The sequence below is a fragment of the Uloborus diversus genome, chromosome 5 (genome assembly GCF_026930045.1).
Source record: "Uloborus diversus isolate 005 chromosome 5, Udiv.v.3.1, whole genome shotgun sequence".
Lineage (NCBI taxonomy): Eukaryota > Metazoa > Arthropoda > Arachnida > Araneae > Uloboridae > Uloborus > Uloborus diversus.
This window is the reverse complement of record NC_072735.1, coordinates 77,039,282-77,052,800: the sequence shown is the minus strand read 5'-3', so window position 1 is coordinate 77,052,800 and position 13,519 is coordinate 77,039,282. Positions and strand designations below refer to the sequence as shown.

Sequence of the window (13,519 nt, the reverse complement as noted above, 5' to 3'; positions counted from 1 at the left end):
TCTTCGGGATATTTAGTCGAATTATGCGGCAAAATTATCATCGCTTGGTTTATTCTGATTTCGTTTAAAGAAGCAATTCCTAGTTATTTTTTAAGTTTTTGGCTTATTTTCTACGTGAGGATTTTTTTTTTTTAATGCGGTTCCCATCCAATGCATCGGAAAATATTTATTAACTATGTTGTGAAAATAGCTTTTATTGCTAGTTTTTATTACTACTCGTGAAGTTTCGAACGATTTTTTTTCGGTCCCTATCCACCGCATAAAAACAGGTTTGCATGTATTCAAGGTTGAAAAAAAATCTGTATATTTTATTTTATTTTATTTTTTGCGAAGAAGTTTTTAAAAAGCCTTAAAGCTTCGACACTTGTCTTTTAGATTTTGCACATTGTAATCCATTTTACACTGGTAATATTTTGGAAGAATATTAAGTCAATGTTTCGTACTATTATTTAAGCCTCACTAGTACTTCGTGAAGCTGTCCAATCACAAATTTATCTGATTACAGTGTTATTTTTTAAAGTTTTTTTTTTTTTTGGAAACTCAGTTTTACTTTTGAAGTTTTATATTTAAAAGACGTTTGAATACATTCAATTATTTAAAGATTGCATACATTTCCATGAACTCCTTGCGATGAGTATAATGTAATCTTAAAAAAAATTTTCAAAATTTTCATTGGTGCAAACAAAAATTTTCTGAGTTCTCATAGCAAATGAACGAAAACCAGGAGTTCTGACCTTCAATGACGTGAGAAACTCATGACTGTATAAAGAGAATTTAAAATGGTGAGTTTTTTTCCCCTTTAACTTTAGCACAGACTAGTCATTGATAATTGAAAAAGTAAATGTTAGGAAAATAAATTTAACTATCTGCGCAAGCATTCCTGCATACTGTAAAAGTAGTACTTATTTTTGCGAAAATAAAGATATTAGTGGTATTTCAAGATGAAACTTTCTTGAATTTTTATGAAGAGAACCAAATGCTGATTATATACAGGCGTCCCTAGTATATCACGGTACTTGTACTACGCGGTTCGATATTACACGGAACAAAATTTGCTCATAATATAACATGGATTTGATATTACACCATAAACAAGTTGAATCCGATACTACACGGTTTTGCCATAATGCGATTTAGAAAAGAAAATGAATATCATTTTTGTTTTAATTAACTGTTAAAAAGCATACAAAATAACATTAAGCTGAATTTGGCAAACGATAAATGAAAAAAAAAATTGTAGTAATAGAATAAGTAATTTGATTTATTTTATTTTTTTCGTTGTTGTTGCTCAGACCAACTTTACTGCTGAAGAAATTTTCTGATTTTCTTTTTGATAGCATGTGTTTTGTTCTTCGTACATGAAGTTGATAAAGATTTTTCTTGTTGTTTTATCAGTTTTTCTATTTATATACATATTTTTTCTATTTTCTGGAAAGTAAAAAAGTGTTTTGTATATTTCATTGGAACGAAATTTCAGCTATCATCAAGTTTTGCACCTTAGACTTAATTTCGATAAAACACGTTGAACATTTGAATATTGCTTTGACTTATAATTAAATCAAAGTTAGTATAACACGGTAGATATTGCCCTGATTTATGTTATGTTCATTCATAAAAATAAATTAAGTAATAATTAAATGAATATATAAAAAATCTCGTATATCACTGTTTGATATAGCACGGTAGGAATTAACCGTGAAATACGAGGGACACCTGTAATAAGAAGTTTAAATATTGATATGTAATTATGAAATTTCTGATATTATTCTTCACTAAGAAATATCATTTATTTTTGTTTTTCTTAAACCCTAACAAAACAACGGCAACAACAGCACAATTAATAGTGTTGCGGGGAAACTTTTATCACAATTTTCGCCACTATTATTCATAATGAAATACTATAAATGCCAAGTCATTTCTCAGCATCCCAAACTTGACACAAATTGAGCCAAAAACATCAAGTGTTTCTGTGTTTTGAAGAAAAAAAGGCTTTTTTTTTTGTTTCATCCTGTAGAAATGATGGAAAATGAGCAACTGTAAAGCTAATTAAAGTTAATATTTCTTGCTTTAGTTTTTAGTAAGAACAAAACACAGTGTCAAAAGGCAAATGAGGGAATAAATTGAAAGAAAAGAAAATGATTCAAAATCTTTTAAGCACCATTTAACCTACTCTTAAGGACTCTTGATCAAAGTACGAACAAAGAACTGTAATTACCCTTTTTAGAATTGGGGGGGGGGGTTGTATTTTAATGGTGTTTAACGCACGTTTTCAGATGTAAAATTTACAATCTCATCTTTAAATATGTGGCTATATGTATCTATTATTTATCAGTGCAAAAAATAAATAGACAGATAAAAATTGCATTTATGTTCCTTACGTTTATTTTTATTCTTTTTGCACTCGCTTAATTACAGTGAACTCTCGATAGCTCAAAGTTCCAAGGGACCGGCCAAAACGTTCAAGTTATTGGTAGCTTGAGTTAAAGGGAAGTATCCACAAGAGTCTCAAGAGTTTGGGACCCGATGAAAACTTTGACATGAGATAAAGAAATACTCGAGTTATAAGCTTCGAGATATCGAGATTCGACTGTACATAAAACAATGTTTTACTTTACAAATATCGTTGTGCTACCACACGTTGTAATCAGTTGAGGAAGCATTTGCTTTCTGAAATTTGCATATTTAACCACTAAGTCCTGCAGAGTTTAGTACATTGATTGAAGCAGTGGCGGCTCATGGGTCATTTAAATAAGTTATTTTTTTAATGTATACGGTGCTCATAAAGTTTTGCACTGACAAAGAACAAAAATAAAGATTACTTCAGATTTAAGCAAAATTATTATTTTTTTAATTTTGATCTGTATATTGAGCAGATTTTTCTCAACGTTAATGTTCGTATACTTCTATACGTGTGCACTGTTCAATGTTCTGAGAAGATTTACACGATTTTCAACTTCATACTACTCGCTAGCGCAGCCAAAACGTATAAGGATTGTCCAAATGAAAAGTGGAGTAGTTGAATAAAAATCATACTTTTTATGTAAACCAAAAGAAATCGTCATGGACGTTGAAGCACAGGTCACAGCATTGCAGCAGCAAGTCGATGGCCTCGCTGTAGAAAGATCGGGGCTGTTTCTTGAGGAAGTCCTGCACGGCTTCTTTTACTTCATAGTCCGAATGGAAACGTTTCCCCTGTAATACTCTCTTAAGTGGTCGAAAGATGTGGAAGTCACTGGTTGACAAGTTCGAACTATAAGGGGTGCTCCAAAACTTCCCAACGGAAAATTTGTTTAGGGTCGTCTGGGTTTCCTGGGATGTTCTTTGAGTATAATAGTGTTAGAAAGTTCCTTTACTCAGGTTGAGTTCGTCACTGCTTTCACGAGTCTCTTAATCTTTCGATTAGCTCGGACATTGGTGATCGCGATGTTTGCTCGACCCGGTCTCGGCAGATCAAATGTCGTTTGCCGCCCTTAACCGTACTTTCGCGCTTTCCGATCTAGACGTATCCATGGATAGAACGACTTTCCTTTTGTACAATTTCCTCTACTGCACTGCAAATAATCAAACACTTTTTGAACACTATTTGCACACGTACACTTGTCCCCTCTTTAAGAACACTATTTTTGTAATAGTTATTAGAACCGTTTTGTGAACACATGTCATAATACTTTTTGAACATGTACACTTGTCCCCCTTTTTTAGAACACTTTTTCTGGTCAGTTTTCAAAACACTTCTAGAAACACTGTTCGGAACATGTATATCCTTTTCGCACTTTTTAGACATTTCATGGATAGTGTAAGAGAATGTTTTTTGAACACTTGCGCTAAACATTTTGTGGCACACGTTTTAGTACAGTTTTTAGGATATGTTTCGGAACAATTACCTGTCACTAATATCCTCTAGGAATGTGTGCTACCCAAGTATAAAAGAAGCTTATAAAAAAAAAAAATACTCACTAAATTCATTTTTGTTGAGACTGCAGGCTTGATGATGGGTTTAGGCTTTGAATATGATTATTAATCTGTATTATTAGTATGAAAATTTAAAGTCTAATGGCATCTAGAAACAAATGGAATAGTTTACAGCAAAATAACAAACGAGCAAAAAAAGTAGCAGGAAAATGTAGTACAAATTCATATTTACTACAGAAATGACAACTAAATTTGAAATATAAATTTCCATAAGTAAGTTTTCAAAGCCAATCAATAATGTAAAAAATAAACAAAAATGTGTCAAAAACAAATGGTTACAAAAATTAATTGAAAAAATAATCCTCGAGAACAAAAACTTTTTTATTACTGTCTATAAATCTAATTTGTTTACGTTCCTACTATTTAGCTACTCAGTAATCTACTGCTCGGTTTATGATCAATGACCATTAAAAATTAGTATTCTTTTATACCATTAAAATGCAATGAAATTCTTTAATAACTAAACATATTTGTGAAAATTCACTGCAAAGATGGAATTACCAATTAGTTAGAATTTAGTTTTTCTTCCTTGGGCAAAGGACAGGAGTAAATGCATTAAATAAAAAAAAAAACCATTTTCATATGAATTAGGCAAAAAAATTCTATTTAACTCATTCCCAGATGTGTTTTTAGTGTTTTCGACCCGTTTGCAAGTGCATATAAATGTACCGGCAATCAAAATGCCCATTTTTCATAATTACTGATTTTAATATCACGAGTTTTCTCGTGACGTTAGTAAGTACGTATGTATCAGAGGTGAACTCGTAAATGTTACAGTACCAGAAACGCTAATGATAAATGATTGAATAACGATTTCTGGCCAGTTTTGTGTGGAAGCGGAATTATTTTTCTTGAAAAGTAACGGCGTTCCAGTAAGACCAGGCACGAATTCACCCCTGGTTTTAATGTATTTTACATAAATGAAAAACTGCATGCCGTAATAAGTTAAATTTTTGTATGTAGACTGAGTGCAGTCTGGTTGTGCATCTCCGTTTTTGGTGTGCATAGAGGTTCCAAAAGAAGCGTTTACACTTTTTCTTTTTTTTGAGCCAAATCGGTGAAGTTTTTGATGACGACTAAGAAGCATATTTTTCTCGATTATGTTCGATTTGATCGAATTCTATCTACCAGTCACGTACAGAGATATTTTCTTATGGGTGGAGTAAAGGAAATTTCTGGCTTCACTTTTGGTTGATAGAATTCGTTCGAATCGAATCATCGATTATGTTAGGTTGAATGTGCCCCTGAAATGATGTTATAATGGACGCCCCATTAGTGAAAAATTGAGCGACAAATATTTCACTAGGTACTGTTTCTAAATTGTTATTTCAGTATGATTTTTCGGAAAAATTACTTCTGGAATAAAATTTTGAAAATCTGATTTTTAGGTTGATCAAAAGTTATTAAAGGCAACTTGCTTTTTTTTTAAATGGCACATTCAACTCGATTGTGTTCAATTCGATGGAATGCTGTCTACCAGTAGCGTAGTGAGAAATTTCAAATGGAAATGCAAATTTTTGGCTGTGCTATTGGTAGATACAATCTTATTCGATTGGATCGAATTATGTTTGAGTTGAATGGGCCACTTCAACTTAAAAAGTTTCAGTTGTACTTGAATTTTTTCAATAGTGAGATTTTCTTTAAATCAAAACACGAGTTTTCAGAAATTTCTGGTCAAACTCGCTTAGTTATACTTTGAAATACAGAGTGTTGTTTCAAAAGTTAAATTGTCTCAAGGAAGAAATAAGTTCCCTAATGCAACTAAAAATTAAAACACGTATTTAATTTACATTTTAAACTGATGCACCAAGAACCTCTGAACTTCTACTTTGCAGTTTATTAAACACATCTTGTCGTAAAACAAAATATTTTTTTTAAATTAATTTAATTGACATAAATACACATTTTAAATTTTACATCACATTGCAGAAAGTAGTATTGCGGAATCCTCATCGTCTTAGGGCAAAAGTTTAATTAATTGAGTGTTGGTCAACTATGACTTATTTTGTTTCAGTCGAAAGTTTAATTAATTTTAGTGTGGTAGATTCATTGTTTCAAAGCTTTTCAAAATACGAAAAAAATGAATTTCAGTTTCAAATGTCTGGAAATTTAAATGCAAACGACGTCAAGAAAAAGTCTTACATAACTCGAGCTTGAACAGAAGTACGTTCATTTCTTTTCAATAAAAGGAAATCTTGAAACGCATCTGCAGAAATCGTTTACAGTTTTACTACTTAACAGTCATTTAACTCAATATTTTTTTAATTATTTTATTTGACACTTGTACAGATTTCAAAATTTACATCCCATTGCTGGACAGTTGTATTGCAGAATCCTCGTTTTTACATGCAAGTCAATTCCGTTGTAAAATTCCATAAAAATTTAATTTATAAAAGCTATTTTTTACATTTATAAAGTTTATCAGTTGAACACAAATAATATATGCCCCCTTTAATACTAAATCCTCTAGGATAATATTTTTCTAGAAATAGACTCCCCCCCCCCTCTCCTCCCTTCCCTTTTATCATCAAATATAGCTGAAATGTTTTTAAGATATCAGTTTTTTTTTTTTTTTAATTTATGGCGAGATTCTCCGAGTCTCCTTCCTCTAACGTCTTCAAGTTCAGCTTAAAACTATACTTTTAAAATTAAATTTTGAAATATTAAGGTTGGATATCCCCTTAAGTCCCCTAAAAATGTTCTTAATTCTTCACCTCTGAATCTGAGGGGATCATTCATGGAAACTCTTACCCTTATTGTTTACTAAAGACCAATCTAAAATTGCAATTTTAAAACTCCAGTTTAATTCATTTTTCTAGAACCCCCGCTCCCCCCCCCCCTCGTTTTCTCACCTTTACATCACCCAAAGACAGCTTAATCGTATTTTCAAAACATCAGCTTCAACAAATATCTCGGGAAGGTATCCCTACACCTTTGCCCGAACATTAAAAATATGGCCTAAAATTGCGTTATTAAAGCTAAAATTAGAATTTTTTTAATTAAAAGCCCTGAAAATTCCGAGTATTCCAGTCTGTGACCCCCTGAGCCTCTCTTTTATAATGTCAAATAGTTTGCATGAAATATATGTATAATATTGAAATATTTCTTTTATATCTGCAACAGAATGAACTTCTTACTTATCCAATAAGTACACGTTTTTCATCAAAATTTTCATCATGTGTTGTTTAGTTTTAGTTCATCAAGTTGTACTTTTTTCTTAAATAGGACATGGTCATTTTTCAAAATATAAAATTTTTTATAAACGTGTCGAACAGCAAATTGAAAAATTGATTTAAATAAGGCAAAAAAAGGTAAATTTCGCAGAATTATCTTTTAAACCGGTGATTTTAAACATTTTGTTTCCCAGTCCTTTTTTTGAACAATTCCAGGCCCGATAAATGTACTGAGACACACATACATTTATACAAGCCTATATAAGCTTTAGTAGTTTCAGAAATCCGATCAACATAGCTGATATAACTTCTTGCATATATTTCGAGCTCTAGAGTAGAAATTGAAACATCATTTTTTTTGCTTTACTATGCATTTGTGTTAAATTTAAATTGTAAGACTCGAATTTCAAAAATTTATAAAGTGTAACAAATAACAATAAAGGTTAGGGATCCTTGTTCCAAGCAGAATCAATGGTCAAACATCTGGATTACAATTGCATAATTTTTAAATTTAGTTATTTAGATTCTTCTACAACTTGAACAGTATGATGAATAAATGTTTATTTAAAACAAAATGTGAATACTCAGAGATGTACAAGTGCTTAATGTACAAATGCTAACGCATACCATCCTTTATATAGTTGTGCAGTAATGTCTAATTGAATCATTCATTCTGATGTTATTGCACTTGTGCACTTTTCATTTGGGCAACCCTTATAGCTTTTGGGGGTAAGTGCGTGGTCACAACAGCTATTGTTGTTGTTGTGTGCTAGCCAGGCTTGCAATTTTGAGTGCGCTGCTCCAACTGTACCGTAATTTGTTGTGAAGTCCGACTTCCACAGTACAGACATGCCACAAGTACCTGTGGGAAACCATTCACTACACAGCTACACATTCACACGTCATTCATTCAGGAAAGTACAAGGACAAGAGAGAGAAAGTACATTCATGATCGAGCCAGGATTCGAACCCAGAACCTCGCCCTCGCAGTCAGACTGCTCTGACCACTAGACAAAGTGGCCCGTCGTCATAACAGTTCCTATATAAATATCAACTGTCTTATAGAATTTCTAATATGTGTTAAAATCAAAGGTTCTGGGACCTTTAAAACCACCTCATAGCACCCCTGAGATTTTTACTGTTATAGAAGCCATTTCCAGTTTTCGATGATAGTGGCAACTACATTGCTGTAACTAATATTATACTAATGAGAAAAAGGTGAAGATAAAAGAATAAAAAAAAAGAAATATTCATGCATAAATATTACACTGAGCTTTGGAAATAAATTTTATGTGTCTGTGCGTGACTTAATAAACACCCTGTATTTCTATTGTTTATTTTATTTATTAATTTGAGCCCAGACTCAAACAAGTAACCAAACGTGGCAACTTTTCGTTTTCAGGAACGCAATGAACATGTGCGAAAAGAATAACATACATCAGCGATGCTTTTCTCTTTACGTTTGTACTCATATAAACTTCTTTTAAAAGAATTTCTTCGATCGCTAGTGTTATAAAGAAGCAGAAGCATCTAATAACCAACAGTACTTTAGCTATACATTATTGCATTGTAAAAAAAAGAAAGAATGGCTTTTCTACGAAATTGATAAAAATCTATCTGTCAGTGTTCAATGATATTTTATTCATCTTTTTAATTAACTTGTTTCCCCATGTTTCTTGGCGGGTCACAGGTCAGAAGTAAAACTGCGTTTCTGGCATGGCCGAAGAGTGTGTTCTGTCTGATCTTAACTGACAAAATTGTTTTTTTTTTTACTCAATCGTTCAATTAATCTTGGTGAACGTGTCGTAAGTAAATCCCTTCTTTTTCTTGTTTCGTATACAAAACACCCTTCGTCATATATATTTCCTTTGAGTAGTTCATATTAAACTATCAGGAGTGTAATGGAAGCCGTAAATTAGTTTCCATGGTAATATTATAAGTCATTAATATTTTTTTTTTGCTGTATATACAACGTTAATTGTTGCTTTAATTTTCACAAGAATATATTTTTTTTTCGTTTTTTTATCTCGGAGTTGAGCAGGGTGCAATACCTGTTCAGCTTCGAAATCAAAAACAGTATAAGCAGCGGCGCACCTCCACCTTCGAATACCACGAAGCCACCCCCCCCCCCCCTCCTGGAACGGGACCCTAAACAAAAATAGAAAAAAATATACCATCTAAAACTACCTTTTTATACTCTAAAAACAACAATTTCAAAAATGACGAAAAAGTACTCAAATTTTAACACATCGAAGAGTCAAAATGGCTCCGACTATGTGATATTCAAATTTGAAACATTCAAATGCTCATCAAATACTCAAATCAACATGTGTTTACTTTTGAGGTATTTGTGCTCATTTTTGAATTCGTTTCAATTTCAAAATTGAGTACTAACCAAGATATGTACTCGTTTTTGAGTATGAAATAATTCAGCACACTATTTGAAAACATGGGTACTCATATTTGAATCAAAAGGTTTCAAGAAAATTTGGAAGCATGAATGTACTCATTTTTAAAAACTTTATTTTTCTCAGTGAAAGCATTTCAAATGGCGCAGTCTGAGCCATGTCGCCTGTGCTGAGTGAGCATGGCTAAAGCTAACAACAAACAATTAATAGTTTCTTTTATATAAACGTACTTTCAGCCAAACTAGCAATGACCGAATTCTTCATCCCCTGTGATAAGTCTGTTTAACATATCAACAAAGCAATTACTTTTACACTAGCTTCGTTTCTTTTTTATCTCTTTTTCTCTTCGTTTCTTCTTTCTACTATCGATTCAATTAATACGAAAACGGAATTAACCAATGACGAATCTCACTCCACTACTTTGCATTGTTTACTTACCTTCTATTATCTGACAGAAACTGGTACCCAGCTTTGTTTGAAACGAATGAGTCTTAACTCATCAGAGATATAGTGCGAAAATCTATACTTACTTAAACTACTTGAAGGGAGATTAAACTAACTTTTGCACCAAAAAGGAACGAAGTTAAAAGTTTGTCAAAATAATCAAATCAGCAACTCACTCCACAGTTTTTGTTCTATTTGTTGCAGAGAAAGTTGTGTCATGCAAATTGCTAAGAAAAAGAATTGCTTAGTGTAAGTTGTTTTCCAACTACGTTTGTTATTTTGGTGTTCTGCCATTCTAAGAACAAAAGTGGTATATGCAGCTGAGCTCAAGAAGAGAAATTGCTTTCCAAAGTTTTATAACACCTTACACTTGATTCAGACGCCTCTTTTTAAAAATGTTTTTTTTTTTTTAATATTTTGCATTCGCAAAGAACATTAAGACATTGTGTTTAGTTAAAATATATTACAAAAAACCACCTGGGGCCAACTACTCAATTTTGATTAAAAGTGCAGATACGGCTTTTGTGCTTAGCACGGCAATCTTAGCATAAAGTGTGTTATGTAGTTGCAGAGATAAAGCTATGAATTTTTCAGATACACAAGTTCAAAAATGTCTTTAGTGCTTCTAATGACAATTGAGTTCCGTTGGTTACTAAAATAACTAAAATGTCTCCAGACCACAAAGTAAACATTAAAAAGAATGTTAAATAAAAATATACAATTGAAAATATAATTGCTTACGTAATCACTGCTCCAATTTGGGTAAAGGTTTACTTTTATCTCAAAACTATGAATACTTATAAAAAAAAATCTTAAAATATAGAGAAGAATTTCTAAAGTTTTTCCTTTTCCAATATTTATTTTAAGAAACGAAAATAAAAGCTTGAACGCCATCTCACAAATGTATTTCTGAGTACCTGTCAGTCTTTTGAAGCATGATCCTGTCTACATAGGCAGCGACGTGATATATGGTTGCTCCTGGTTTTTGTCAGTTTCAATTTCGACAATAAACTGAGCAATTTTTTTTTTTTTTTGAAGCTAGTGTTCTACTTTAGTAAATCCTTTTATGACATTTTAAGGAGACTATTAGATGGGTATGTGAACATCCTAATCATTAAGAATTAATATCTGTTAAAAATATAAGCAGCTATTTATTAAGTAGATTAAAAGCATTAGGGGTTTGTGATAGAATGGTGGTATTACGGTAGATCAAATAAAAACAAAAGAGTTGCCATAATTTCTTGTTGTGTGGGTGAGAAAAAAAGTTTAAGTGGGAGAAAAAAAAAACCTATTGAAGAAAGGACTCACATTTCTTAAGATCACGCAATCACTTGGTATGAAGTAGCGGTCAAGCAGAGTCGTCAAATAGGCAATCATTCTGCGTCTGGTTCACAACAGAGAAGAGATAATATCATAAGATGTGATACTTGCCAAGTAGCATTAAGTTTTACTTTTATTAAAGCACTAACAGTTTCATACAATTGTATGGGTTTCAAATTAAAGTAAAAACATATTAAATACTCTTTCGACAATATCTCTATATCAAAGTACCACCTTATCAAATTCTGTAATGGTTCGAAGGAGGAAAGCTTACGTAAGGAACATACGTATACATTCCCGTTTTATTTATGCAGTTTATTTTGGCTCTTATAAGCTGAATTACGATACATTTTAGCTTAAACAGTTCCATTTGTTAAAAAAGGGGTGAGAAAATTCCGATGTCCGTTCCCGATAGCGATTACTGGAGTTGTACCAATCTATTTCTCCACTAACCATTCAAACATAAATGACCTTGTTCAAGGTCAAGCATATTTTTTACCAAAGTCAGATTGTAACCAGATTAAAATTTCAAACCAAGTTACCTTTGAGAGGATGAGATAGACAAGCATGTGCGGGGCTAAGTCTGTTTTCTGGGGCAATCTTGCGGGTGTCCGGCAGGAGGATAATCTCATAGGGATCGTCTGCAGAGTCGTCTGCGAAGTGCAGCTCCTCCAGGTCCATTTCAACACCCCCCAGCAGCCCATCACACGGCTACCTACAAAAAAGAAAAGTTTTTAAGTTAATTAATAATTGTGTTAAAAAATCGGAGACTTCTTATTATTGTATGAAAACTAAGATAATACACGTAATTTGGAAGAACAAATAAAAATCTTATGTGTGCAGAACACGCACACATAAGATTTTTATTTGTTATACGCCAACTAAATATTCTACATATTTTAATAACTACTCAAAACAAAAATGCTGCCTTGTATTCACGTGCGCACGTTAGCAGTAATACTTCTAAAATGCATATTTTTTGACTTTTCCATAGCCCTTAGAATATGTTAAATGTATGGAAGGACGATTTCAACTTTTAAGAAATGTGACGCTCTTCTCGGCGTCTGTCATCTGACATTGTAAACACCAAACTAAATTGAAAGTGTAAAAGAATAAAAAACAGAAAAAGAAAATGTAATAGTGCCTTAGGAAAGCAGCAAAACGTTTTTAATAGTTATACTCCAAGTGTTTTGCGAGCTGGTGCAGAAAACATATTATAAATACTGACAATGTCAATAAACATCACCAAATTGACACCGAATTCGCATCGAAACATGGAAATCAGACGCTTGGCGATGTATATCCAAGTTTTTAGCAACTTATGATATCATTTATCCTGCATCCAAATTAACGTTAACTTGTCTCAAGAATCGAGTACACAGACCTTTGGAGCATCAAATTTTAGTCAAAAAGGATGTTGCTCAACTAGACATCAGACTACATGTACTAAATTTCCACCTAGTACCGCACACCCTTTTTCAGTTTTGTAAGGTACATACACACATGCAGACGCTGAATTATTGTGATAATGAAAGCGGAAATGATCAAATTCAATATTTCGGTTGTCTATCATTGGTACACTCGCCGACATAGATAGTCGAGTAACATGGGAATTCAGGAAGAAATTTGAGTCGAAAATATCTCGAAAATACAAAAAACCTTCCTATACTTTGTGCATGTAAATATAGATCTTAAACTCGCAAGCAGCCATTTGGAGGGGATCCTCTTCATCAGAACAAAAAAAAAAGTGGTCCGCGACAACCACAAAATGAGCAAGTGAACCTTAAAAACCGGAGAAAATAATATAGAACAGCAGGCAACCGAAAATTGAAAACGATATGCCACTGGAAAGGAGAGAAGAGACAATGGAAAGGAAGGTGGGAAAATGCTAAAGGAAAAGTTACAAAGTATAGTAAAAAACGGAGTCACGTGTTAATTAACACAGTTAACGGTGCTACGTGTTAATTAAAACCGTTAACGGTGTTACGTGTTAAAAAGTTACGTGTTTAATTTTTGAGAAATGCAAACTAAGACAATATAAAAGGAAAGTCAGACAGCAAGACTCATTTAAATACATTTTGTGTCCGCGAAAATTTCAATTAAACCACTTCGGTATTACATAAAACTCCTCTTCTAAGGAATTTATCTTAATTGTAACTTTTCTATGCTTGAACACACACACTGTTCTAAGTTCCTAAATAT

General features: G+C 32.5%; 1 protein-coding gene across 1 annotated transcript in view; it reads right to left on the bottom strand.

The window, feature by feature from the left end:
- The window catches only part of LOC129222720 (multiple PDZ domain protein-like), a 74,994-nt gene extending 62,996 nt beyond the window's left edge, over nucleotides 1-11,998 (bottom strand). Inside the window, exon 1 of the mRNA XM_054857252.1 lies at nucleotides 11,860-11,998. Coding sequence (XP_054713227.1) covers nucleotides 11,860-11,998 — 139 coding nt within the window. The remainder of the gene's footprint in view (nucleotides 1-11,859) is intronic.
- Nucleotides 11,999-13,519: the final 1,521 nt, after the last annotated feature.